The sequence below is a fragment of the Cherax quadricarinatus genome, chromosome 8, assembly GCF_038502225.1.
Source record: "Cherax quadricarinatus isolate ZL_2023a chromosome 8, ASM3850222v1, whole genome shotgun sequence".
NCBI lineage: Eukaryota > Metazoa > Arthropoda > Malacostraca > Decapoda > Parastacidae > Cherax > Cherax quadricarinatus.
In genome coordinates this window covers 22,985,598-23,011,856 of record NC_091299.1, presented here as the reverse complement: position 1 = coordinate 23,011,856, position 26,259 = coordinate 22,985,598, and the positions used below count along the sequence as shown (strand labels likewise).

General features: G+C 47.1%; 1 protein-coding gene across 1 annotated transcript in view; it reads left to right on the top strand.

The window, feature by feature from the left end:
* The window catches only part of LOC128698617 (choline transporter-like protein 1), a 162,559-nt gene that overhangs the window by 64,557 nt on the left and 71,743 nt on the right, over positions 1 to 26,259 (top strand). Inside the window, exon 2 of the mRNA XM_070082732.1 lies at positions 63 to 127. Coding sequence (XP_069938833.1) covers positions 86 to 127 — 42 coding nt within the window. The 5' untranslated portion in view covers positions 63 to 85. The remainder of the gene's footprint in view (positions 1 to 62; positions 128 to 26,259) is intronic.

Below are 26,259 nucleotides of genomic sequence, written 5' to 3'. Positions count from 1 at the left end.
CTTCCTATAAATATAAAAACAGCAATAATAATTAAGTCCACGTTTCTTCTTTCTCGTTACAGCGAACGTAGGAGAGGCAGGAGGCATGGGATGCTGTGGTACAGCTTCACGTGTACACACATCCAAGGTAAGTACACACACACACACGCACACACACACACACACGCACACACACACACACACACACACACACACACACACACACACACACACACACACACACACACACACACACACACAGGAGCTGAGTCTCGATTCCTGCAACCACAATTAGGTGAGTACACACACAGTCAAGGCAAGTGTTAACTAATTTCGCACACTGATGTTTTGTGTAACTCATGCCTACACGCACACACCTAGTCTGGGTCCTAGAGCTACAGACCAAAATAACAAGAAACAGAGGCATCTGTGGAAAACAGCATAGGCAATGCTTGTCTGACTTGCGTGATAACATTGACAAAGGCACTTGAGCTGGAGCTTGGCACAACCATGTTGGGAAACATTAATCTAAAAAAACCTGCATTTGTGGTCACAATGGTGGCCCATGCTAACCTTCCCAGTGTGTATAGTGATATAACTAGTGGGATGAATCTTCTCAAGTCAGCATGGGACAGTGGATAACGAACTTGCTTCCTAGATTTAGCGCTGGCTTGTGTGTTCGAATTTCACCCATTTACCTGGAGTTTACCTGGAGAAAGTTTCGGGGGTCAACGCCCCCGCGGCTCGGTCTGAGACCAGGCCTCATTGTGGATCAGGGTCTGATCATTCAGGCTGTTACTGCCTAACGCACGCAAACTGGCGTACGAACCACAGCCCGTTTGGTCAGGTATTGACTTCAGGTGCCTGCCCAGCGCCTTCTTGAAGACAGCCAGGGATCTATTGGTAATCCCCCTTATGTATGCTGGGAGGCAGCTGAACAGTCTTTGGCCCCGGACACTTCTTATGTTGTCTCTCAAAATACTAGTGGTGCCCCTGCTTTTCATCGGGGGAATGTTGCATCTCCTGTCGAGTCTTTTGCTTTCATAGGGAGTGATTTTCGTGTGCAGCTTAAGTACCAATCCCTCCAAAACCTTCCAAGTGTATATTTTCATGTATCTCTCTCGCCTGCATTCCAGGGAATACAGATCAAGGACCTTCAACAGTTCCCAGTAATTTAGGTGCCTTATCGTACTTATGTGTGCTGTGAAAGTTCTTTGTACACTCTCCAGGTCTGCAATGTCTCCAGCCTTGAAGGGGGCCGTTAGTGTACAGCAGTATTCCAGCCCAGAGAGAAGAAGCGATTCGAAGAGGATCATCATGGGCTTGGCGTTCCTAGTTTTGAAGGTTCTCATTATTTATCCTTTCATTTTCCTAGCAGATGAGGTAGTTACATTGTTGTGGTCTTTGAGGGCGAGATCCTCTGACATTATCACTCTCAGGTCCTTCACATTTCTTTGTCGCTCTATTGTATAGTTAGACTTTGTCGTAAGCAAACACTATAACATATTTATTAGAAAACGTTTCGGTCCTGGGACTTTGATCACTTCTAACATACAGAGGTAGAAAGACATTATATATAGGCGGAGAGTGAGGTGTGACGCACGTGACCTGAGGAATGTCATAAGAACATAAGAATGGAGAAACACTGTAGAAGGCCTACTGGCCCATGCGAGGCAGGTCCTTATCAAAAGCAACCTCGCATGGCCTCGCATGGGCCAGTAGGCCTTCTACAGTGTTTCTCCATTCTTATGTTCTTATGACATTCCTCAGGTCACGTGCGTCACACCTCACTCTCCGCCTATATATAATGTCTTTCTACCTCTGTATGTTAGAAGTGATCAAGGTCCCAGGACCGAAACGTTTTCTAATAAATATGTTATAGTGTTTGCTTACGTGTCTTTCTAAACCAACTTGTCGGTATTTATTACCAAGGTTTATACCAGACTTTGTCGTATACCCTGATGCATTTTTAATTTACTCAAGTTTTCCATATCTGAGTAGTTGAAATTTCTCCTCGTTGAACTTCATATTGTTTTGAGTGGCCCATTTGAAGATTTGGTTGATGTCCGCTTGGAGTCTTGCAGTGCCTTCGATGGACGTCACAGCCATGGTGATCCGGGTGTCATCCGCATAGGAAGACATGGAGCTGTGGCTTACATCTCTATGTCCAAAATGAGGATGAGGAATAGAATGGGAGGGAGTATTGTGCCTTATGGAACAGAGCTTTTCACAGTGGCTGCCTGGAACTTTACTCTGTTCACTATTACTCTTTGTGTTCTCTTTGTCAAGAAGTTATAGATCCATCTAGCAACTTCTGTTATTTCTTTATCACGCATTTTGTGTGCTATTACACCATGGTCACACTTGTCGAAAGCTTTTGCAAAGTCTGTGTATACTACATCTGTATTTTGTTTATCCTCAACAGCATCCAGGACCTTGTCATAATGGTCCAGTAGCTGGGACAGGCAGAAGCAACCTGTTCTAAACCCGTGTTGCCCTGGGTTGTGCAATTGATGGGTATCTAAGTGGTTAGCGATCTTGTTTCTCAGAACCCTCTCAAAGATTTTTATGATATGGGATGTTAGTGCAATCAGTCTGTAGTTCTTTGCAATTGCTTTACTGCCACCTTTGTGGAGTGGGGCTATGTCTGTTGTTTTTAGTGTGTGTGTGGGATTAACCCCTGTGTCTATGCTCCCTCTCCATAGAATGCTGAAGGCACGCGATAAGGGCTTCTTGCAAGTCTTGATGAACACGGAGTTCCATGAGTTTGGGCCTGGGGCAGAGTGCATGGGGATGTCATTTATTGCCTTTTCAAAGTCTTGTGGAGTTAGGATAATATCCGAGATTTTCGAGATGTCCAAATTTTGGGTTTCATTCATAAATAATTCATTTGGATTGTCGACCCTTAGTCTGGGCAGTGGCTCGCTGAACACTGAGTCGTACTGGGACTTTAATATCTTACTCATTTCTTGGCTGTCATCTGTGTATGTCCCATCACGCCTAAGCAGGGGCCCAATACTGGATGTTGTTTTTCCCTTAGATTTGGCATAAGAAGTATTTTGTTTGTTTTTTTCACTTTGCTTTATGGCTGTTAGTTCTTCCTGTGATTTTTTTCTCCTGTTAGATTCCTTCAGCTTAAGTTCGATATTTACAATTTCATTGACCAGTGCCTCCCTTCGTATTTCAGATATATTGGCCTCTCTCAGCAGCTCTGTGATTCTTCGCCTTCGTCTGTTAAGGGAGCATCTCTCTCTTTCTAGTTTACATCTTCTCTTTCTTTTTCTTAATGGAATTTGTCTTGAATAGATCTCAAGAACCACAGAATTCATTTTTTTTTCTAGGCAAATGTTAGGATCTGTGTTGTTTAGGATATTTTCCCAGCTTGTTTCATTTAGGACATGGTTGATTTGATCCCATTGTATGTTTTTGTTATTGAAACTGAATTTTGTGAAGAGACCTTCGTGACTGATCACATTTTGCTGGTCAGGAGCCCTGTGCATACATGTTTGTACCTTTATGCTGTGATCTGAGAGTATTGTCTTTGATACGGTTATATTACGTATCAGATCGTCGTTGTTAGTGAAGATTAGGTCCAGCGTATTTTCTAGTCTTGTAGGCTCTAATATTTGCTGGTTTAAGGTGAATTTGGTGCAGAGATTTAATAGTTCGTGTGTGTGTGTGTGTTTTCATCTGAGCTGAATTTTCATCCGTAAGAAATGTTTGCGTGATGATGGCAACACTGCAGCAGCTTGTGGTCGCCACACAAGACACTCATCACACACAACTCATGGACAGAGAACAATAATATACAAGGTTATGGTAGTTGTGATAATTGTTTTTGTCGTGACATAATTAATATCTTACAATTATGATTTAAAAACTAAGATTGAAAACTCACGAACAAACGATGCAAGATGCAAAACAACCACAGGGGTAGTTGATAGATAGCTCTAGGCCTTTTCTGTTGCAATCAACACATTATCTGGAGCTTGCAATGTTGCAGAAATTATTTTACTTAAATTTTATGAATATGTCTAAAATGATGTTTTTAATATCGAACTCGATGTCTGAGGTGAATTATGTCACGGTGACTTCATCAGTCCAATATACAGAACAATGGTGGAAGATGAGGAGTTTGAGGAAATCAATCCGTCAGGCTGGACATGTGTTCAGTCCCTCAGTCTTGACTAAAACTTAACATATGCGCAGAGAAGTAACTTATATACTACAGGCAGGTGAGACGCAGCAGTTGGAGGCGATGTCACTGGTGGGTAAAATCCACTAGTGGAAGCTACACCTATAAGTCATGCCAGCATTGAAGAATTCTCTGTATGAAGACTTAAGATGCTGCTGTGTCAGAGAAGATTATCTCTAAGTCGTCCTCATCTTCCACTGTTTTCTTCTTTATTGGACTGAAAAAGACACTAACTGGCGAAACGTTTCCTCAGTAAAGACACCCAAGTGTTGCACAAGTTTCCCATTCATCAAGTTATCGGTTTTCTGAACCCTTTAGAAAGTATTTATCATAAAGAACAAAAAGACCACAACACCGTGACTGGAACAATACACAAATAACCCGCACGTAGGAGAGAGGAGCTTACCACGACGTTTCGGTCCGACTTGGACCATTTACAGTCACACTAACTTTGTAAATGGTTCAAGTTGTACCGAAACGTCGTCGTAAGTTCCTCTCTCCTATGTGTGGGTTATTTGTGTATTTATCATATACTGAGACTTTAATCCATATTTTAAGGACTAAAGTATTTTTGTCTGCTGGTGTAAGTTACTTTATTTAAGTAAAGTTACAAACATAATGATCACAGTTCTCGTAATTAATAATATTTGTGTAACTTACAAAGAATAACCTCAATAAAACGTTCAAAAAGCGACGTATTTCCGCTGTTCTCTTATAACACCTGTTAAACTAACTCTTAGATACAGTAGCAACCAGTTATAATTATTAACAATAAAACCGTATAAACTGAGTCATTTAAATGCATGAAAATGAATTACAATAAAAATAAATACGATAAATAATAAAATATATAAAATTTAGGTAATCATTAAATAAAGGAACAATACTGGGAATTACTTTTCTCTCCATCTTTATTGTTGTGTAGGAGAGTGTGTTTGAGGCCTGGCCAGGGGTCGAGTCATAGCTCCTGGCCCCGCCTCTTCACTGATCGCTACTAGGTCCTCTCTCCCCATGATCCATGAGCTTTATCATACCTCGTCTTAAAACTATGTCTGGTTCCTGCCTCCACTACGTCACTTTCTAGGCTGTTCCACTTCCTGACCACTGTGTTTACTTCCCCTAGTGCCATACTGGCTCTGGTTCCTAGTGCCATACTGGCTCTGGTTCCTAGTGCCATACTGGCTCTGGTTCCTAGTGCCATACTGGCTCTGGTTCCTAGTGCCATACTGGCTCTGGTTCCTAGTGCCATACTGGCTCTGGTTCCTAGTGCCATACTGGCTCTGGTTCCTAGTGCCATACTGGCTCTGGTTCCTAGTGCCATACTGGCTCTGGTTCCTAGTGCCATACTGGCTCTGGTTCCTAGTGCCATACTGGCTCTGGTTCCTAGTGCCATACTGGCTCTGGTTCCTAGTGCCATACTGGCTCTGGTTCCTAGTGCCATACTGGCTCTGGTTCCTAGTGCCATACTGGCTCTGGTTCCTAGTGCCATACTGGCTCTGGTTCCTAACCTTGAGAAAATTTGCAGCAAGATATTCTGGACACTGTGAACAATTTTGTAAAAATGATTTAGCTTCAGGTTCCCTTGGTCGTACGTCCACCATGAATTTCATCATTTTTGTTAGGTCAGAGCACTATGAAGAATAAGAATAATCTACATGACATTGTATAAGGGCTAGACATGGGTCCTGCCAGCCTCAGTAGGTAGATTGTACCTGCCTATAGATGAACTTTAACCCGGCTTTTTTGTTTCGCTACATTGTTCACTATCAGTTCTCCTGACATGCAAAGATCAAAGAACAGTCCCAGATACATCACTGAAGCTACTGTTGTGATGGATTTCCCGTTGCTCGCTACATTGAAAGTATTTACCCTTTTCAGTTTATTTCTGTTTTTCCTAAGCGTAGTGGTAGTTCGGTATCTACTAACCAATTGCTGCAGTCTTAATGACCATAGTACAGTCGACAAGCTTTAAACGCAATTAAGCAACCATGGGGCTTCAACTCTTGTCTTCTCTTAAGACTGGAGTAACATTTGCTGGTTTGCACTAGTGTGACACTTCACCTCCTACCGTCACGTTGACTGACCTTTCCGGCCGAGCGCTCGGTAAATTCCAACCTCTCAACCTCCTGCTATTGATCTGGCGAGCATTACTGTTAGTATGCAGGTAGGCAATTTAGTGTGTAGATTCTTTGACGATTTTAGCATGCAGTTTACCTGCCCCGGGTAATTAGGTATCCCCGAAGGAATAAATTTAAGCGGTTGTTTTAATTTGTTTATCACCTTCCACAATTATCGTTTATAGTTTGAGAACGGCTCATCTGATCGCCTTTACAATTTCAAAGGTAGTGTACCGCAGCTGGGAAAAGATTCGTGCTACTGCTGGTGTGCTCTGGTGTCCTCTACTTAATTTTACAGACCATTCCCATGTTGGTTCCCGTGTGATAACTTGAGAAAGACTCTTGTAATGTTCTTCAAACTTTTAACACTGGTTTTTAAAGTATTTCTGCTGAAGTGTGTGGGTTCCAATTTGCTAATTATATTTTAAAATGGTATTCTTTCTTTGTATGAAATAACTTTAGTGTGACTCTTAACTTTCATTTTGATTGCCTGATGCAGGTCATAAAATAGATAATACCTTTTGGGTTTAGGCTGTGTAGGCGCAAATTTACCAGTTAACTAACATAATAAACTTGTAAGTGTGGTGGTATCCTAGTTGATAAGGTGAGAATATATCTCGTGGTGATAACTAGAGATATCTCGTGGTGATAACTAGAGATATCTCGTGGTGATAACTAGAGATATCTCGTGGTGATAACTAGACATATCTCGTGGTGATAACTAGAGATATCTCGTGGTGATAACTAGAGATATCTCGTGGTGATAACTAGAGATATCTCGTGGTGATAACTAGAGATATCTCATGGTGATAACTAGACATATCTCGTGGTGATAACTAGAGATATCTCGTGGTGATAACTAGAGATATCTCGTGGTGATAACTAGAGATATCTCGTGGTGATAACTAGAGATATCTCGTGGTGATAACTAGAGATATCTCGTGGTGATAACTAGACATATCTCGTGGTGATAACTAGAGATATCTCGTGGTGATAACTAGACATATCTCGTGGTGATAACTAGAGATATCTCGTGGTGATAACTAGAGATATCTCGTGGTGATAACTAGAGATATCTCGTGGTGATAACTAGAGACATCTCGTGGTGATAACTAGAGATATCTCGTGGTGATAACTAGAGATATCTCGTGGTGATAACTAGAGATATCTCGTGGTGATAACTAGAGATATCTCGTGGTGATAACTAGAGAAAGCCTCCTCTGAATGCTTTCAAAATCTGACCTCTAATACACAGTTCTTACAAGAAGGTTCGAATTGCATTTAGGTTGTCTAAGTGATAATTTGTTATTTTTTATTGAAGAAATTGGGATAGATTCCATGCAGTAATCTGTGAATGTCTCTTTCGATTGGCTTCAGATTTTCAAAGGTGATCTTTAACTGCTCAAGAAATACAAGCCCCGCTCTGCACTATTCCTTTTGCATGCAGTGAGGTAGAGGGAACTGGGGCGTACGGAATATGGGGAGACAGACCCTTTAATAAGATTACGCAGCGACTAAAGGCCTGAGGATATATGTAAACCAGTTTGGTCGTGTTACATTTAAACCAGTTTGGTCGTGTTACATTTAAACCAGTTTGGTCGTGTTACATTTAAACCAGTTTGGTCGTGTTACATTTAAACCAGTTTGGTCGTGTTACATTTAAACCAGTTTGGTCCTGTTACATTTAAACCAGTTTGGTCGTGTTACATTTAAACCAGTTCGTGCTGTGTTACATTTAAACCAGTTCGTGCTGTGTTACATTTAAACCAGTTCGTGCTGTGTTACATTTAAACCAGTTCGTGCTGTGTTACATTTAAACCAGTTCGTATAATGTTCAACTGTATAGACGGCATTAAGTGAATTTTGAGTTGAGTACATAAGATATTTGCTTATTAATAGTAGTACTCGACATTGTACTCTCGCTAAGATAAAACTTCTATCGTAACTTTCAGCTTTCTCGTCTCTCTAAATATATAAAGAGTTCTTTACCCTTGTTGATGTATTATTTAACTATCGTTATTCTGGTTTATCATTGTTTACAGTTCTCCTTCCTTGTCTCTCACATTAGCAGCCAAGTGAAGGTATTCGTCAGCTCTACCACTTATATGTGAGCTCAACTCTGTCATGCTGGGTCTGTGTGAGCCCAGCTCTGTTATGTTGGGACTGTGTGAGCCCAGCTCTGTCATGCTGGGTCTGTGTGAGCTCAACTCTGTCATGCTGGGTCTGTGTGAGCCCAGCTCTGTTATGTTGGGTCTGTGTGAGCCCAGCTCTGTTATGTTGAGTCTGTGAGAGCTCAACTCTGCCATGCTGGGTCTGGGTGAGCCCAGCTCTGTTATGTTGGGTCTGTGTGAGCCCAGCTCTGTTATGCTGGGTCTGTGTGAGCTCAACTCTGTTATGCTGAGTCTGTGAGAGCTCAACTCTGCCATGCTGGGTCTGGGTGAGCCCAGCTCTGTTATGTTGGGTCTGTGTGAGCCCAGCTCTGTTATGCTGGGTCTGTGTGAGCTCAACTCTGTCATGCTGGGTCTGTGTGAGCCCAGCTCTGTTATGTTGGGTCTGTGTGAGCCCAGCTCTGTTGTACTGTGTCTGTGTGAGCCCAGCTCTGTCATGCTGGGTCTGTGTGAGCTCAACTCTATCATTCTGGGTCTGTGTGAGCCCAGCTCTGTTATGCTGGGTCTGTGTGAGCCCAGCTCTGTCATGCTGGGTCTATGTGAGCTCAGCTCTGTCATGCTGGGTCTGTGTGAGCTCAGCTCTGTTATGCTGAGTCTGTGTGAGCTCAGCTCTATCATGCTGAGTCTGTGTGAGCTCAGATCTATCATGCTGAGTCTGTGTGAGCTCAGCTCTATTATGCTGAGTCTGTGTGAGCTCAGTTCTATCATGCTGAGTCTGTGTGAGCTCAGCTCTATCATGCTGAGTCTGTGTGAGCTCAGCTCTATCATGCTGAGTCTGTGTGAGCTCAGCTCTATCATGCTGAGTCTGTGTGAGCTCAGCTCAATCATGCTGGGTCTGTGCGAGCTCAGCTCTATCATGCTGAGTCTGTGTGAGCTCAGCTCTATCATACTGAATCTGTGTGAGCTCAGCTCTATCATGCTGAGTCTGTGTGAGCCCAGTTCTGTCATGTTGGGTCTGTGTGAGCTCAACTCTATCATGCTGGGTCTGTGTGAGCTCAGCTCTATCATGCTGGGTCTGTGTGAGCTCAGCTCTGTCATGCTGAGTCTGTGTGAGCTCAGCTCTATCATACCGAGTCTGTGTGAGCTCAGCTCTATCATGCTGGATCAGTGTGAGCTCAGCTCTATCATGCTGGGTCAGTGTGAGCTCAGCTCTATCATGCTGGATCTGTGTGAGCTCAGTTATATCATGCTGAGTCTGTGTGAGCTCAGCTCTATCATGTTGAGTCTGTGTGAGCTCAGCTCTATCATGCTGGGTCAGTGTGAGCTCAGCTCTGTCACGCTGGGTCTGTGTGAGCTCAGCTCTATCATGCTGAGTCTGTTTGAGCTCAGCTCTATCATGCTGAATCTGTGTGAGCTCAACTCTATCATGCTGGGTCAGTGTGAGCTCAGCTCTATCATGCTGGGTCTGTGTGAGCTCAAATCTATCATGCTGAGTCTGTGTGAGCTCAGCTCTATCATGCTAGGTCTGTGTCAGCCCAGCTCCGTTATTCTGAGTCTGTGTGAGCTCAATTCTGTCATGCTGGGTCTGCGTGAGCCCAGCTCTATCATGCTGGGTCTATGTGAGCTCAGCTCTGTTATGCTGAGTGTGTGTGAGCTCAGCTCTATCATGCTGTCTGTGTGAGCTCAGCTCTATCATGATGAGTCTGTGTGAGCTCAGATCTATCATGCTGAGTCTGTGTGAGCTCAGCTCTATCATGCTGAGTCTGTGTGAGCTCAGCGCTATCATGCTGAGTCTGTGTGAGCTCAGTTCTATCATGCTGAGTCTGTGTGAGCTCAGCTCTATCATGCCGAGTCTGTGTGAGCTCAGTTCTATCATGCTGGGTCAGTGTGAGCTCAGCTCTATCATGCTGGGTCTGTGTGAGCCCAGCTCTGTCATGCTGGGGTCTATGTGAGCTCAGCTCTGTTATGCTGAGTATGTGTGAGCTCAGCTCTATCATGCTGAGTCTGTGTGAGCTCAGCTCTATCATGCTGAGTCTGTGTGAGCTCAGCTCTATCATGCTGAGTCTGTGTGAGCTCAGCTCTATCATGCCGAGTCTGTGTGAGCTCAGCTCTATCATGCTGAGTCTGTGTGAGCTCAGCTCTATCATGCTGAGTCTGTGTGAGCTCAGCTCTATCATGCTGAGTCTGTGTGAGCTCAGCTCTATCATGCTGAGTCTGTGTGAGCTCAGCTCTATCATGCTGAGTCTGTGTGAGCTCAGCTCTATCATGCTGAGTCTGTGTGAGCTCAGCTCTATCATGCTGAGTCTGTGTGAGCTCAGCTCTGTCATGCTGGGTCTGTGTGAGCTCAGCTCTATCATGCTGAGTCTGTGTGAGCTCAGCTCTATCATGCTGAGTCTGTGTGAGCTCAGTTCTATCATGCTGAGTCTGTGTGAGCTCAGCTCTATCATGCTGAGTCTGTGTGAGCTCAGCTCCATCATGCTGAGTCTGTGCGAGCTCAGCTCTATCATGCTGAGTCTGTGTGAGCTCAGCTCTATCATTCTGAGTCTATGTGAGCTCAGCTCCATCATGCTGAGTCTGTGCGAGCTCAGCTCTATCATGCTGAGTCAGTCTGAGCTCAGCTGTATCATGCTGAGTCAGTCTGAGCTGAGCTCTATCATGCTGAGTCAGTTTGAGCTCAGCTGTATCATGCTGAGTCAGTTTGAGCTCAACTCTATCATGCTGGCAGATTTTTCTTGCTCGTCTCTCTATCTTGCGGAAAAATTTCTTCCTTTGTTCTCAGAACCGTTATGAAATATATTCCAAATGTACTTTATAATGATAACCTTGTGGAGAGAGAGAGAGAGAGAGAGAGAGAGAGAGAGAGAGAGAGAGAGAGAGAGAGAGAGAGAGAGAGAGAGAGAGAGAGAGAGAGAGAGAGAGAGAGAGAGAGAGAGACAGGATGAATGGGAGGGTGTTGGCACTTGGAGAAGTTGATATCCTAGGGGTGAAATTTGACTCCAAACTAACCATGAAGAACCATGTTGTAAATCTTGCAAACAAGGCAGTCAGGAAGCTTACAGCACTTCGCTGTATCTCGCATCTGCTTGACAGTAGGGGTTGCAAGATTATGTACGAGGCACAAGTACGCTCATACCTTGAGTATGCTCCACTTTCTTGGTTTGCCTGCCCCCCCCCCTCTCATCTGCGACTGCTTGACAGAGTAGAGAACAGAGCAAGACGTCTCATCTCTCGCCTGGACCAGTCCTGGATAGATCTGTCATTTCAGCAGAACCTTCAACATAGGAGGGATGTGGGTGGCCTTACTGTTATGTACAAGGCCAATATTGTCAAAGTACCACACTTGGATCCACTTCGAGGACAGCGTGAAACAAGCTTTTGTGCCACAAGACGGGCAGAAAGCAGCAACTTCACTCTGGCTGTACCCTTCTCCAGAACATCACTCCATCTGAGATCATACATACCCAGGATGACTCGAGTATGGAACACATTCGTACAGCATTATAATGTCAACGAGATAAAGTCAGTTGATCACATGACAATGCTGGCCCACAGATGGCTCCAACTTCATCCTGTTCCCTACTTGTATGTCTCATAACAATAAAAATGCTTTCAAATGAGCTGATGTAGGTAACAGCTCTTAGCTTTCCAATAAAGTTAGGAATCTTTAACCAGTAAATAGCTTCTCAATAAAGTCAGGAATCCTAAACCTGTAAATAGCTTGTCAATAAAGCTAGGGATTCATAACCTTGTCAAACCTTGTGTAAAAAAAAAAAGAGGGAGGGAGAGAGAGAGAGAAAGAGAGAGAGAGAGAGAGAGAGAGAGAGAGAGAGAGAGAGAGAGAGAGAGAGAGAGAGAGAGAGACAGAGAGAGAGAGAGACAGAGAGAGAGAGAGAACGAGAGAGAGAGAGAGAGAGGATCAGTAAATATCCATTCTGCGTGGCATTGTCACTGTCTCAATTCTTGTTACTTCACGCACTACCACTCACGCCTCACGCACCGCCACTCATACCTCACGCACCACCACTCATACCTTAGGCACCACCACTCATACCTCACGCACCACCACTCAGACCTCACGCACTATTACTCATACCTCACGCACTACCACACACACCTCACGAACCACCACTCATACCTCACGCACCACCACTCATGCCTCACGCACCACCACTCATACCTCACGCACCACTCATACCTCACACACTACCACTCCATACCTCCACCGCACCTACTCACCTCACGCACTACCACTCATACCTCACGCACCACCACTCATACCTCACGCACCAAAACTCATACCTCACGCACCACCACTCATACCTCACCACCACTCATACCTCACACACTACCACTCATACCTCACGCACCACCACTCATACCTCACGCACCACCACTCATACCTCACATACTACCACTCATACTTCACGCACTACCACTCATACCTCACGCACTACCACTCATACCTCACGCACCACCACTCATACCTCACGCACCACCACTCATACCTCACGCACCACCACTCATACTTCACGCACTACCACTCATAACTCACAAACCACCACTCATACCTCACGCACCACCACTCATACCTCACGCACCACGACTCATACCTCACGCACCACCACTCATACTTCACGCACTACCACTAATACCTCACGCACCACCACTCATACCTCACGCACCACCACTCATACCTCACGCACCACCACTCATACCTCACGCACTACCACTCATACCTCACGCACCACCACTCATACCTCACACACTACCAATCATACCTCACGCACCACCACTCATACCTCACGAACCACCACTCAGACCTCACGCACTACCACTCATACCTCACGCACTACCACTCATACCTCACGCACCACGACTCATACCTCACGCACAACCACTCATACTTCACGCACTACCACTAATACCTCACGCACCACCACTCATACCTCACGCACCACCACTCATACCTCACGCACCACCACTCATACCTCACGCACTACCACTCACGCCTCACGCACCGCCACTCATAACTCACGCACCACCACTCATACCTCACGCACCACCACTCATACCTCACGAACCACCACTCAGACCTCACGCACTACCACTCATACCTCACGCACTACCACTCATACCTCACGCACCACCACTCATACCTCACGCACCACCACTCATACCTCACGAACCACCACTCATACCTCACCACCACTCATACCTCACACACTACCACTCATACCTCACGCACTACCACTCATACCTCACGCACTACCACTCATACCTCACGCACCACCACTCATACCTCACGCACCACAACTAATACCTCACGCACCACCACTCATACCTCACCACCACTCATACCTCACACACTACCACTCATACCTCACGCACTACCACTCATACCTCACGCACCACCACTCATAACTCACGCACCACAACTAATACCTCACGCACCACCACTCATACTTCACACACCACCACTCATACTTATACCTCACCACCTCTCATACCTCACACACTACCACTCATTCCTCACGCACTACCACTCATACCTCACGCACTACCACTCATACCTCACGCACCACCACTCATACCTCACGCACAGCCACTCATACCTCAATCACCACCACTCAGACCTCACGCAATACCACTCATACCTCACGCACTACCACTCATACCTCACGCACCACCACTCATACCTCACACACCACCACTCATACCTCACGCACCATCACTCATACCTCACGCACCACCACTCATACTTCACACACCACCACTCATACCTCACGCACCACCACTCATACCTCACGCACCACCACTCATACCTCACACACTACCACTCATACCTCACGCACTACCACTCATACCTCACGCACCACCACTCATACCTCACGCACAGCCACTCATACCTCACGCACCACCACTCAGACCTCACGCAATACCACTCATACCTCACGCACTACCACTCATACCTCACGCACCACCACTCATACCTCAAACACCACCACTCATACCTCACGCACCACCACTCATACCTCACGCACCACCACTCATACCTCACCACCACTCATACCTCACACACTACCACTCATACCTCACGCACTACCACTCATACCTCACGCACTACCACTCATACCTCACGCACCACCACTCATACCTTACGCACCACCACTCATACCTCACGCAACATCACTCATAACTCACGCACCACCACTCATACCTCACGCACCATCACTCATACCTCACGCACCACCACTCATACCTCACGCACCACCACTGATACTTCACGCACTACCACTAATACCTCACGCTCCACCACTCATACCTCACGCACCACCACTCATACTTCACGCACTACCACTAATACCTCACGCACCACCACTCATACCTCACGCACTACCACTCATACCTCACGCACTACCACTCATACCTCACGCACTACCACTCATACCTCACGCACTACCACTCATACCTCACGCACCACCACTCACATCTCACGCACCGCCACTCATACCTCCCGCACCACCACTCATACCTCACGCACTACCAATCATACCTCACGCACCACCACTCATACGTCACGCACCACCACTCATACCTCACGCACCACCACTCATACCTCACGCACCACTACTCATACCTCACGCACCACCACTCATACCTCGCTCACCACCACTCATACCTCCCGCACCACACCATACCTCACGCACCACCACTCACACCTCACGCAGCACGACTCATACCTTGCGCACCACCACTCATACCTTACGCATCACCACTCATACCTCACGCACTACCACTCACACCTCACCCACCACTCACACCTCACGCACTAGCACTCACACCTCACGCACCACCACTCATACCTCACGCACCACCACTCATCCCTCACGCAGCACCACTCATACCTAACGCACCACCACTCATACCTCACGCATCACCACTCATACCTCAAGCACTACCACGCACACCTCACGCACCACCACTCACACCTCATGCACTACCACTCACACCTCACGCACCACCACTCATACCTCACGCAGCACTAGTCATAACTCACGCACCACCACTCACACATCACGCACCACCACTCACACCTCACGCACCACCACTCATACCTCACGCACCACCACCCATACCTCACGCAGCACCAGTCATAACTCACGCACTACCACTCACACCTCCCGCACCACCACTCATACCTCACGCACCACCACTCATATCTCACGCAGCACCAGTCATAACTCACGCACTACCACTTACACCTCACGCACCACCACTCATACCTCACGCATCACCACTCATACCTCAAGCACTCCCACTCACACCTCACGCACCACCACTCACACCTCATGCACTACCACTCACACCTCACGCACCACCACTCATACCTCACGCAGCACTAGTCATAACTCACGCACCACCACTCACACATCACACACCACCACTCACACCTCACGCACCACCACTCATACCTCACGCACCACCACCCATACCTCACGCAGCACCAGTCATAACTCACGCACTACCACTCACACCTCCCGCACCACCACTCATACCTCACGCACCACCACTCATATCTCACGCAGCACCCGTCATAACTCACGCACTACCACTCACACCTCCCGCACCACCACTCATACCTCACGCACCACCACTCACACCTCACGCACCACCACTCACAGCTCACGAACCACCACTCATACCTCACGCACCACCACTCACACCTCACGCACCACCACTCACATCTCACGCATCACCACTCATACCTCACGCACCACCACTCATACCTCACTCACCACCCCTCATACCTCACTCACCACCACTCATACTTCACGCACCACCACTCATACCTCACACACCACCACCCATACCTCACGCAGCACCAGTCATACCTCACGCACCACCACTCATACCTCACGCACCACCATTCATACCTCACTCACCACCGCTCATACCTCACTCACCACCACTCATACCTCACTCACCACCACTCATACCTCACTCACCACCACTCATACCTCGCTCACCACCACTCATACCACACTCACCACCACTCATACCTCACTCACCACCACTCATACCTCACGCACCACCACTCATACCTCACACACCACCACTCATACCTCACGCACCACCACTCATACCTCACGCACCACCGCTCATACCTCACTCACCACCACTCATACCTCACTCACCACCACTCATACCTCACTCACCACCACTCATACCTCGCTCACCACCACTCATACCACACTCACCACCACTCATACCTCACTCACCACCACTCATACCTCACTCACCACCACTCATACCTCACTCACCACCACTCATACCTCGCTCACCACCACTCATACCACACTCACCACCACTCATACCTCACTCACCACCACTCATACCTCACGCACCACCACTCATACCTCACACACCACCACTCATACCTCACGCACCACCACTCATACCTCACGCACCACCACTCATACCTCACCACCACCCATACCTCACTCACCACCACTCATACCTCACTCACCACCACTCATACCTCACTCACCACCACTCATACCTCACGCACCACCACTCATACCTCTCTCACCACCACTCATACTTCACGCACCACCACTCATACCTCACTCACCACCACTCATACCTCACGCACCACCACTCATACCTCACGCACCACCACTCATACCTCACCACCACCCATACCTCACACACCACCACTCATACCTCGATCACCACCACTCATACCTCACTCACCACCACTCATACCTCACGCACCACCACTCATACCTCACGCACCACCACTCATACCTCACCACCACCCATACCTCACACACCACCACTCATACCTCTCTCACCACCACTCATACTTCACGCACCACCACTCATACCTCACTCACCACCACTCATACCTCACGCACCACCACTCATACCTCACGCACCACCACTTATACCTCACCACCACTCATACCTCACGCACCACCACTCATACCTCACTCACCACCACTCATACCTCACCACCACTCATACCTCATGCACCACCACTCATACCTCACCACCACTCATACCTCACGCACCACCACTCATACCTCGCTCACCACCACTCATACCTCACTCACCACCACTCATACATCACCACCACTCATACCTCACTCACCACCACTCATACCTCACCACCACTCATACCTCACGCACCATCACTCATACCTCACGCACCACCACTCATACCTCAATACCACTCATACCTCACGCACCATCACTGATACCTCACGCACCATCACTGATACCTCACGCACCATCACTCATACCTCACGCACGTAAGGAATATGTACACATGAGAATCAAGTCGCCACTACTGGAGAGAGAGTCACTGGTGCTCGCTAAAGAATAAGGGTGACACGTCACAACAAAAAAATAAGCTGAACATTATGAAGAGCACCAGGAACACGAGGAACACCTTGAGGAACACGAGGAACACCTTGAGGAACACGAGGAACACCTTGAGGAACACGAGGAACAGAAAGAACACCGTGTAAGCAACGTAAGAAATAAAAATGTCTTTGACACCTCCCGTGTCCGTTTCTACTTGTGCAAAACCTTAATGCGCGTATAAAGCCCTAAAATCTGGATTTCTCTGCCTTAAGATTCCAGAGGTTCCACTTTCTGACAACCACTTCAGAGCCACTGTGTGTTGCTAAACTGTTCTATATGACAGTTACACAGTGGGAACACCAGCAGTCTGCTGCTACACTATTCTATACGATAGTTGCACAGTGGGAACACCAGCAGTCTGTTGCTACACTATTCTATATGACAGTTACACAGTGGGAACACCAGCAGTCTGCTGCTACACTATTCTATACGATAGTTGCACAGTGGGAACACCAGCAGTCTGTTACTACACTATTCTATATGATAGTTGCACAGTGGGAACACCAGCAGCGTGTTGCTACACTATTCTATATGATAGTTACACAGTGGGAACACCAGCAGTCTGTTGCTACACTATTCTATATGATAGTTACACAGTGGGAACACCAGCAGTCTGTTGCTACACTATTCTATATGAAAGTTACACAGTGGGAACACCAGCAGTGTGTTACTACACTATTCTATATGATAGTTGCACAGTGGGAACACCAGCAGTGTGTTGCTACACTATTCTATATAATAGGTACACAGTGGGAACACCAGCAGTGTGTTGCTACACTATTCTATATAATAGGTACACAGTGGGAACACCAGCAGTGTGTTGCTACACTATTCTATATGAAAGTTACACAGTGGGAACACCAGCAGTCTGTTGCTACACTATTCTATATGATAGTTACACAGTGGGAACACCAGCAGTCTGTTGCTACACTATTCTATATGAAAGTTACACAGTGGGAACACCAGCAGTCTGTTACTACACTATTCTATATGATAGTTGCACAGTGGGAACACCAGCAGTGTGTTGCTACACTATTCTATATAATAGGTACACAGTGGGAACACCAGCAGTGTGTTGCTACACTATTCTATATAATAGGTACACAGTGGGAACACCAGCAGTGTGTTGCTACACTATTCTATATAATAGGTACACAGTGGGAACACCAGCAGTGTGTTGCTACACTATTCTATATAATAGGTACACAGTGGGAACACCAGCAGTGTGTTGCTACACTATTCTATATGATAGTTACACAGTGGGAACACCAGCAGTCTGTTGCTACACTATTCTATATGATAGTTGCACAGTGGGAACACCAACAGTGTGTTGCTACACTATTCTATATGATAGTTGCACAGTGGGAACACCAGCAGTCTGTTGCTACACTATTCTATATAACAGTTACACAGTGGGAACACCAGCAGTCTAGTGCTACACTATTCTATATGATAGTTGCACAGTGGGAACACCAGCAGTCTGTTGCTACATTATTCTATATGATAGTTGCACAGTGGGAACACCAGCAGTCTGTTGCTACACTATTCTATATGATAGTTACACAGTGGGAACACCAGCAGTCTGTTGCTACACTATTCTATGATAGTTACACAGTGGGAACACCAGCAGTCTGTTGCTACACTATTCTATATGATAGTTACACAGTGGGAACACCAGCAGTCTGTTGCTACACTATTCTATATGATAGTTACACAGTGGGAACACCAGCAGTCTGTTGCTACACTATTCTATATGATAGTTACACAGTGGGAACACCAGCAGTCTGTTGCTACACTATTCTATATGATAGTTACACAGTGGGAACACCAGCAGTCTGTTGCTACACTATTCTATATGATAGTTACACAGTGGGAACACCAGCAGTCTGTTGCTACACTATTCTATATGATAGTTACACAGTGGGAACACCAGCAGTCTGTTGCTACACTATTCTATATGATAGTTACACAGTGGGAACACCAGCAGTCTGTTGCTACACTATTCTATATGATAGTTACACAGTGGGAACCCCAGCAGTCTGTTGCTACACTATTCTATATGATAGTTACACAGTGGGAACACCAGCAGTCTGTTGCTACACTATTCTATATGATAGTTACACAGTGGGAACACCAGCAGTCTGTTGCTACACTATTCTATATGATAGTTACACAGTGGGAACACCAGCAGTCTGTTGCTACACTATTCTATATGATAGTTACACAGTGGGAACACCAGCAGTCTGTTGCTACACTATTCTATATGATAGTTACACAGTGGGAACACCAGCAGTCTGTTGCTACACTATTCTATATGATAGTTACACAGTGGGAACACCAGCAGTCTGTTGCTACACTATTCTATATGATAGTTACACAGTGGGAACACCAGCAGTCTGTTGCTACACTATTCTATATGATAGTTACACAGTGGGAACACCAGCAGTTTGTTGCTACACTATTCTATATGATAGTTACACAGTGGGAACACCAGCAGTCTGTTGCTACACTATTCTATATGATAGTTACACAGTGGGAACACCAGCAGTCTGTTGCTACACTATTCTATATGATAGTTACACAGTGGGAACACCAGCAGTCTGTTGCTACACTATTCTATATGATAGTTAGACAGTGGGAACACCAGCAGTCTGTTGCTACACTATTCTATATGATAGTTACACAGTGGGAACACCAGCAGTCTGTTGCTACACTATTCTATATGATAGTTACACAGTGGGAACACCAGCAGTCTGTTGCTACACTATTCTATATGATAGTTGCACAGTGGGAACACCAGTAACACAGTGCAAAAAAAACTGTTTCCTTACCTTTCTGTCCCACAGGATGAGTTTCATACATTGTACTGAGATGCATCAGTCTGAGCTGGGAGACTTCAGTAGTGTCAGTCTGAGCTGGGAGACTTCAGTAGTGTCAGTCTGAGCTGGGAGACTTCAGTAGTGTCAGTCTGAGGTGGTAGACTTCAGTAGTGTCAGTCTGAGCTGGGAGACTTCAGTAGTGTCAGTCTGAGCTGGGAGACTTCAGTAGTGTCAGTCTGAGCTGGGAGACTTCAGTAGTGTCAGTCTGAGCTGGGAGACTTCAGTAGTGTCAGTCTGAGGTGGTAGACTTCAGTAGTGTCAGTCTGAGCTGGGAGACTTCAGTAGTGTCAGTCTGAGCTGGGAGACTTCAGTAGTGTCAGTCTGAGCTGGGAGACTTCAGTAGTGTCAGTCTGAGCTGGGAGACTTCAGTAGTGTCAGTCACAGCTGGGAGACTTCAGTAGTGTCAGTCTGAGCTGGGAGACTTCAGTAGTGTCAGTCTGAGCTGGGAGACTTCAGTAGTGTCAGTCTCAGCTGGGAGACTTCAGTAGTGTCAGTCTCAGCTGGGAGACTTCAGTAGTGTCAGTCTGAGCTGGGAGACTTCAGTAGTGTCAGTCTGAGCTGGGAGACTTCAGTAGTGTCAGTCTGAGCTGGGAGACTTCAGTAGTGTCAGTCACAGCTGGGAGACTTCAGTAGTGTCAGTCTGAGCTGGGAGACTTCAGTAGTGTCAGTCTGAGCTGGGAGACTTCAGTAGTGTCAGTCTCAGCTGGGAGACTTCAGTAGTGTCAGTCTGAGCTGGGAGACTTCAGTAGTGTCAGTCTGAGCTGGGAGACTTCAGTAGTGTCAGTCTGAGCTGGGAGACTTCAGTAGTGTCAGTCTGAGCTGGGAGACTTCAGTATTGTCAGTCTGAGCTGGGAGACTTCAGTAGTGTCAGTCTGAGCTGGGAGACTTCAGTAGTGTCTGTCTGAGCTGGGAGACTTCAGTAGTGTCAGTCAGAGCTGGGAGACTTCAGTAGTGTCAGTCTGAGCTGGGAGACTTCAGTAGTGTCAGTCTGAGCTGGGAGACTTCAGTAGTGTCAGTCTGAGCTGGGAGACTTCAGTAGTGTCAGTCTGAGCTGGGAGACTTCAGTAGTGTCAGTCTGAGCTGGGAGACTTCAGTAGTGTCAGTCTGAGCTGAGAGACTTCAGTAGTGTCAGTCTGAGGTGGTAGACTTCAGTAGTGTCAGTCTGAGCTGGGAGACTTCAGTAGTGTCAGTCTGAGCTGGGAGACTTCAGTAGTGTCAGTCTGAGCTGGGAGACTTCAGTAGTGTCAGTCTGAGCTGGGAGACTTCAGTAGTGTCAGTCTGAGCTGGGAGACTTCAGTAGTCTCAGTCTGAGCTGGGAGACTTCAGTAGTGTCAGTCTGAGCTGGGAGACTTCAGTAGTGTCAGTCAGAGCTGGGAGACTTCAGTAGTGTCAGTCTGAGCTGGGAGACTTCAGTAGTGTCAGTCTGAGCTGGGAGACTTCAGTAGTGTCAGTCTGAGCTGGGAGACTTCAGTAGTGTCAGTCTGAGCTGGGAGACTTCAGTAGTGTCAGTCTGAGCTGGGAGACTTCAGTAGTGTCAGTCTGAGCTGGGAGACTTCAGTAGTGTCAGTCAGAGCTGGGAGACTTCAGTAGTGTCAGTCTGAGCTGGGAGACTTCAGTAGTGTCAGTCTGAGCTGGGAGACTTCAGTAGTGTCAGTCTGAGCTGGGAGACTTCAGTAGTGTCAGTCTGAGCTGGGAGACTTCAGTAGTGTCAGTCTGAGCTGAGAGACTTCAGTAGTGTCAGTCTGAGCTGGGAGACTTCAGTAGTGTCAGTCTGAGCTGGGAGACTTCAGTAGTGTCCGTCTGAGCTGGGAGACTTCAGTAGTGTCAGTCTGAGCTGGGAGACTTCAGTAGTGTCAGTCTGAGCTGGGAGACTTCAGTATTGTCAGTCTGAGCTGGGAGACTTCAGTAGTGTCAACCTGAGCTGGGAGACTTCAGTAGTGTCACCCTGAGCTGGGAGACTTCAGTAGTGTCAGTCTGAGCTGGGAGACTTCAGTATTGTCAGTCTGAGCTGGGAGACTTCAGTAGTGTCAGTCTGAGCTGGGAGACTTCAGTAGTGTCAACCTGAGCTGGGAGACTTCAGTAGTGTCACCCTGAGCTGGGAGACTTCAGTAGTGTCACCCTGAGCTGGGAGACTTCAGTAGTGTCAGTCTGAGCTGGGAGACTTCAGTATTGTCAGTCTGAGCTGGGAGACTTCAGTAGTGTCAGTCTGAGCTGGGAGACTTCAGTATTGTTAGTCAGAGCTGGGAGACTTCAGTAGTGTCAGTCTGAGCTGGGAGACTTCAGTAGTGTCAGTCTGAGCTGGGAGACTTCAGTAGTGTCAGTCTGAGCTGGGAGACTTCAGTAGTGTCAGTCTGAGCTGGGAGACTTCAGTAGTGTCAGTCAGAGCTGGGAGACTTCAGTATTGTCAGTCTGAGCTGGGAGACTTCAGTAGTGTCAGTCTGAGCTGGGAGACTTCAGTAGTGTCAGTCTGAGCTGGGAGACTTCAGTAGTGTCAGTCTGAGCTGGGAGACTTCAGTAGTGTCAGTCTGAGCTGGGAGACTTCAGTAGTGTCAGTCTGAGCTGGGAGGCTTCAGTAGTGTCAGTCTGAGCTGGGAGACTTCAGTAGTGTCAGTCTGAGCTGAGAGACTTCAGTAGTGTCAGTCTGAGCTGGGAGACTTCAGTAGTGTCAGTCTGAGCTGGGAGACTTCAGTAGTGTCAGTCTGAGCTGGGAGACTTCAGTAGTGTCAGTCTGAGCTGGGAGACTTCAGTAGTGTCAGTCTGAGCTGGGAGACTTCAGTATTGTCAGTCTGAGCTGGGAGACTTCAGTAGTGTCAACCTGAGCTGGGAGACTTCAGTAGTGTCACCCTGAGCTGGGAGACTTCAGTAGTGTCAGTCTGAGCTGGGAGACTTCAGTATTGTCAGTCTGAGCTGGGAGACTTCAGTATTGTTAGTCAGAGCTGGGAGACTTCAGTATTGTTAGTCAGAGCTGGGAGACTTCAGTAGTGTCAGTCTGAGCTGGGAGACTTCAGTAGTGTCAGTCTGAGCTGGGAGACTTCAGTAGTGTCAGTCTGAGCTGGGAGACTTCAGTAGTGTCAGTCTGAGCTGGGAGACTTCAGTAGTGTCAGTCTGAGCTGGGAGACTTCAGTAGTGTCAGTCTGAGCTGGGAGACTTCAGTAGTGTCAGTCTGAGCTGGGAGACTTCAGTAGTGTCAGTCAGAGCTGGGAGACTTCAGTAGTGTCAGTCTGAGCTAGGAGACTTCAGTAGTGTCAGTCTGAGCTGGGAGACTTCAGTAGTGTCAGTCTGAGCTGGGAGACTTCAGTAGTGTCAGTCTGAGCTGGGAGACTTCAGTAGTGTCAGTCTGAGCTGGGAGACTTCAGTAGTGTCAGTCTGAGCTGGGAGGCTTCAGTAGTGTCAGTCTGAGCTGGGAGACTTCAGTAGTGTCAGTCTGAGCTGAGAGACTTCAGTAGTGTCAGTCTGAGCTGGGAGACTTCAGTAGTGTCAGTCTGAGCTGGGAGACTTCAGTAGTGTCAGTCTGAGCTGGGAGACTTCAGTAGTGTCAGTCTGAGCTGGGAGACTTCAGTAGTGTCAGTCTGAGCTGGGAGACTTCAGTAGTGTCAGTCTGAGCTGGGAGACTTCAGTAGTGTCAGTCTGAGCTGGGAGACTTCAGTAGTGTCAACCTGAGCTGGGAGACTTCAGTAGTGTCACCCTGAGCTGGGAGACTTCAGTAGTGTCAGTCTGAGCTGGGAGACTTCAGTATTGTCAGTCTGAGCTGGGAGACTTCAGTAGTGTCAGTCTGAGCTGGGAGACTTCAGTAGTGTCAACCTGAGCTGGGAGACTTCAGTAGTGTCACCCTGAGCTGGGAGACTTCAGTAGTGTCACCCTGAGCTGGGAGACTTCAGTAGTGTCAGTCTGAGCTGGGAGACTTCAGTATTGTCAGTCTGAGCTGGGAGACTTCAGTAGTGTCAGTCTGAGCTGGGAGACTTCAGTATTGTTAGTCAGAGCTGGGAGACTTCAGTAGTGTCAGTCTGAGCTGGGAGACTTCAGTAGTGTCAGTCTGAGCTGGGAGACTTCAGTAGTGTCAGTCTGAGCTGGGAGACTTCAGTATTGTCAGTCTGAGCTGGGAGACTTCAGTAGTGTCAGTCTGAGCTGGGAGACTTCAGTAGTGTCAGTCTGAGCTGGGAGACTTCAGTAGTGTCAGTCTGAGCTAGGAGACTACAGTTTTGTCAGTCTGAGCTGGGAGACTTCAGTAGTGTCAGTCTGAGCTGGGAGACTTCAGTAGTGTCAGTCTGAGCTGGGAGACTTCAGTAGTGTCAGTCTGAGCTGGGAGGCTTCAGTAGTATCAACCTGAGCTGGGAGACTTCAGTAGTGTCACCCTGAGCTGGGAGACTTTAGTAGTGTCACCCTGAGCTGGGAGACTTCAGTAGTGTCACCCTGAGCTGGGAGACTTCAGTAGTGTCAGTCTGAGCTGGGAGACTTCAGTATTGTTAGTCAGAGCTGGGAGACTTCAGTAGTGTCAGTCTGAGCTGGGAGACTTCAGTAGTGTCAGTCTGAGCTGGGAGACTTCAGTAGTGTCAGTCTGAGCTGGGAGACTTCAGTATTGTCAACCTGAGGTGGGAGACTTCAGTAGCGTCAACCTGAGGTGGTAGACTTCAGTAGTGTCAACCTGAGGTGGTAGACTTCAGTAGTGTCAGTCTGAGCTGGGAGACTTCAGAGGGAGAGGTTTTTTAGTGCCAGGAAGGAAAAAAAACTGGCAGGAAATGGCAGAAATCGTACACCAAATCCAGTCATTCCTGGAGTGGAACCACAGTCGATGGCCTCCACTCCAAACCAACAGATACAGATACTAATGCCGGAAAAAAAATCCCCCCCCCCAGTACCAACAATACCACCAGTCCGATGACATTCTTCTTTGCAAATATACAGGGTCTAAAGCCAGCAACAAACAACAAAATACCTTTCATCCGTGGACTGCTTGCAGAGGCAAAGGCAATGTTCGCGGCTTTCACTGAGACCCACATAAAGGATCACTTGGACAACGAAATATGGATCCCAGGTTACAACCTATACAGATGTGACAGAGTGAACAGGCAAAAGGGGGGGGGGTTGGCCTGTACATTGCAGAGTCACTTGTTTGCACAGAACTGCTAAATGCCTCAAATGATGTAGTGGAAGTTTTAGCAGTAAAGGTCGAGAACCAAAACCTAGTCATTGTGGTAGTCTACAAGCCTCCGGATGCAACATCCCAGCAATTCCAGGAACAGCTGTTAAAAATTGACCACTGTCTGGAAAATCTTCCAGCTCCTGCACCCAACATCTTGCTCCTGGGAGATTTCAACTTAAGGCACCTAAAATGGAGGAATACAGCAAATAATATTGTTGCAGTAACAACACCAGGAGGCAGCTCTGATGAAAACTCACACTCACACGAGCTTTTAAATCTCTGCACAAAATTCAATTTAAACCAGCAAATAATAGAGCCTACTAGACTGGAGAATACACTAGACCTCATCTTCACTAACAATGATGATCTGATAAGAAATATCACCATATCAAAAACAATATACTCAGATCAC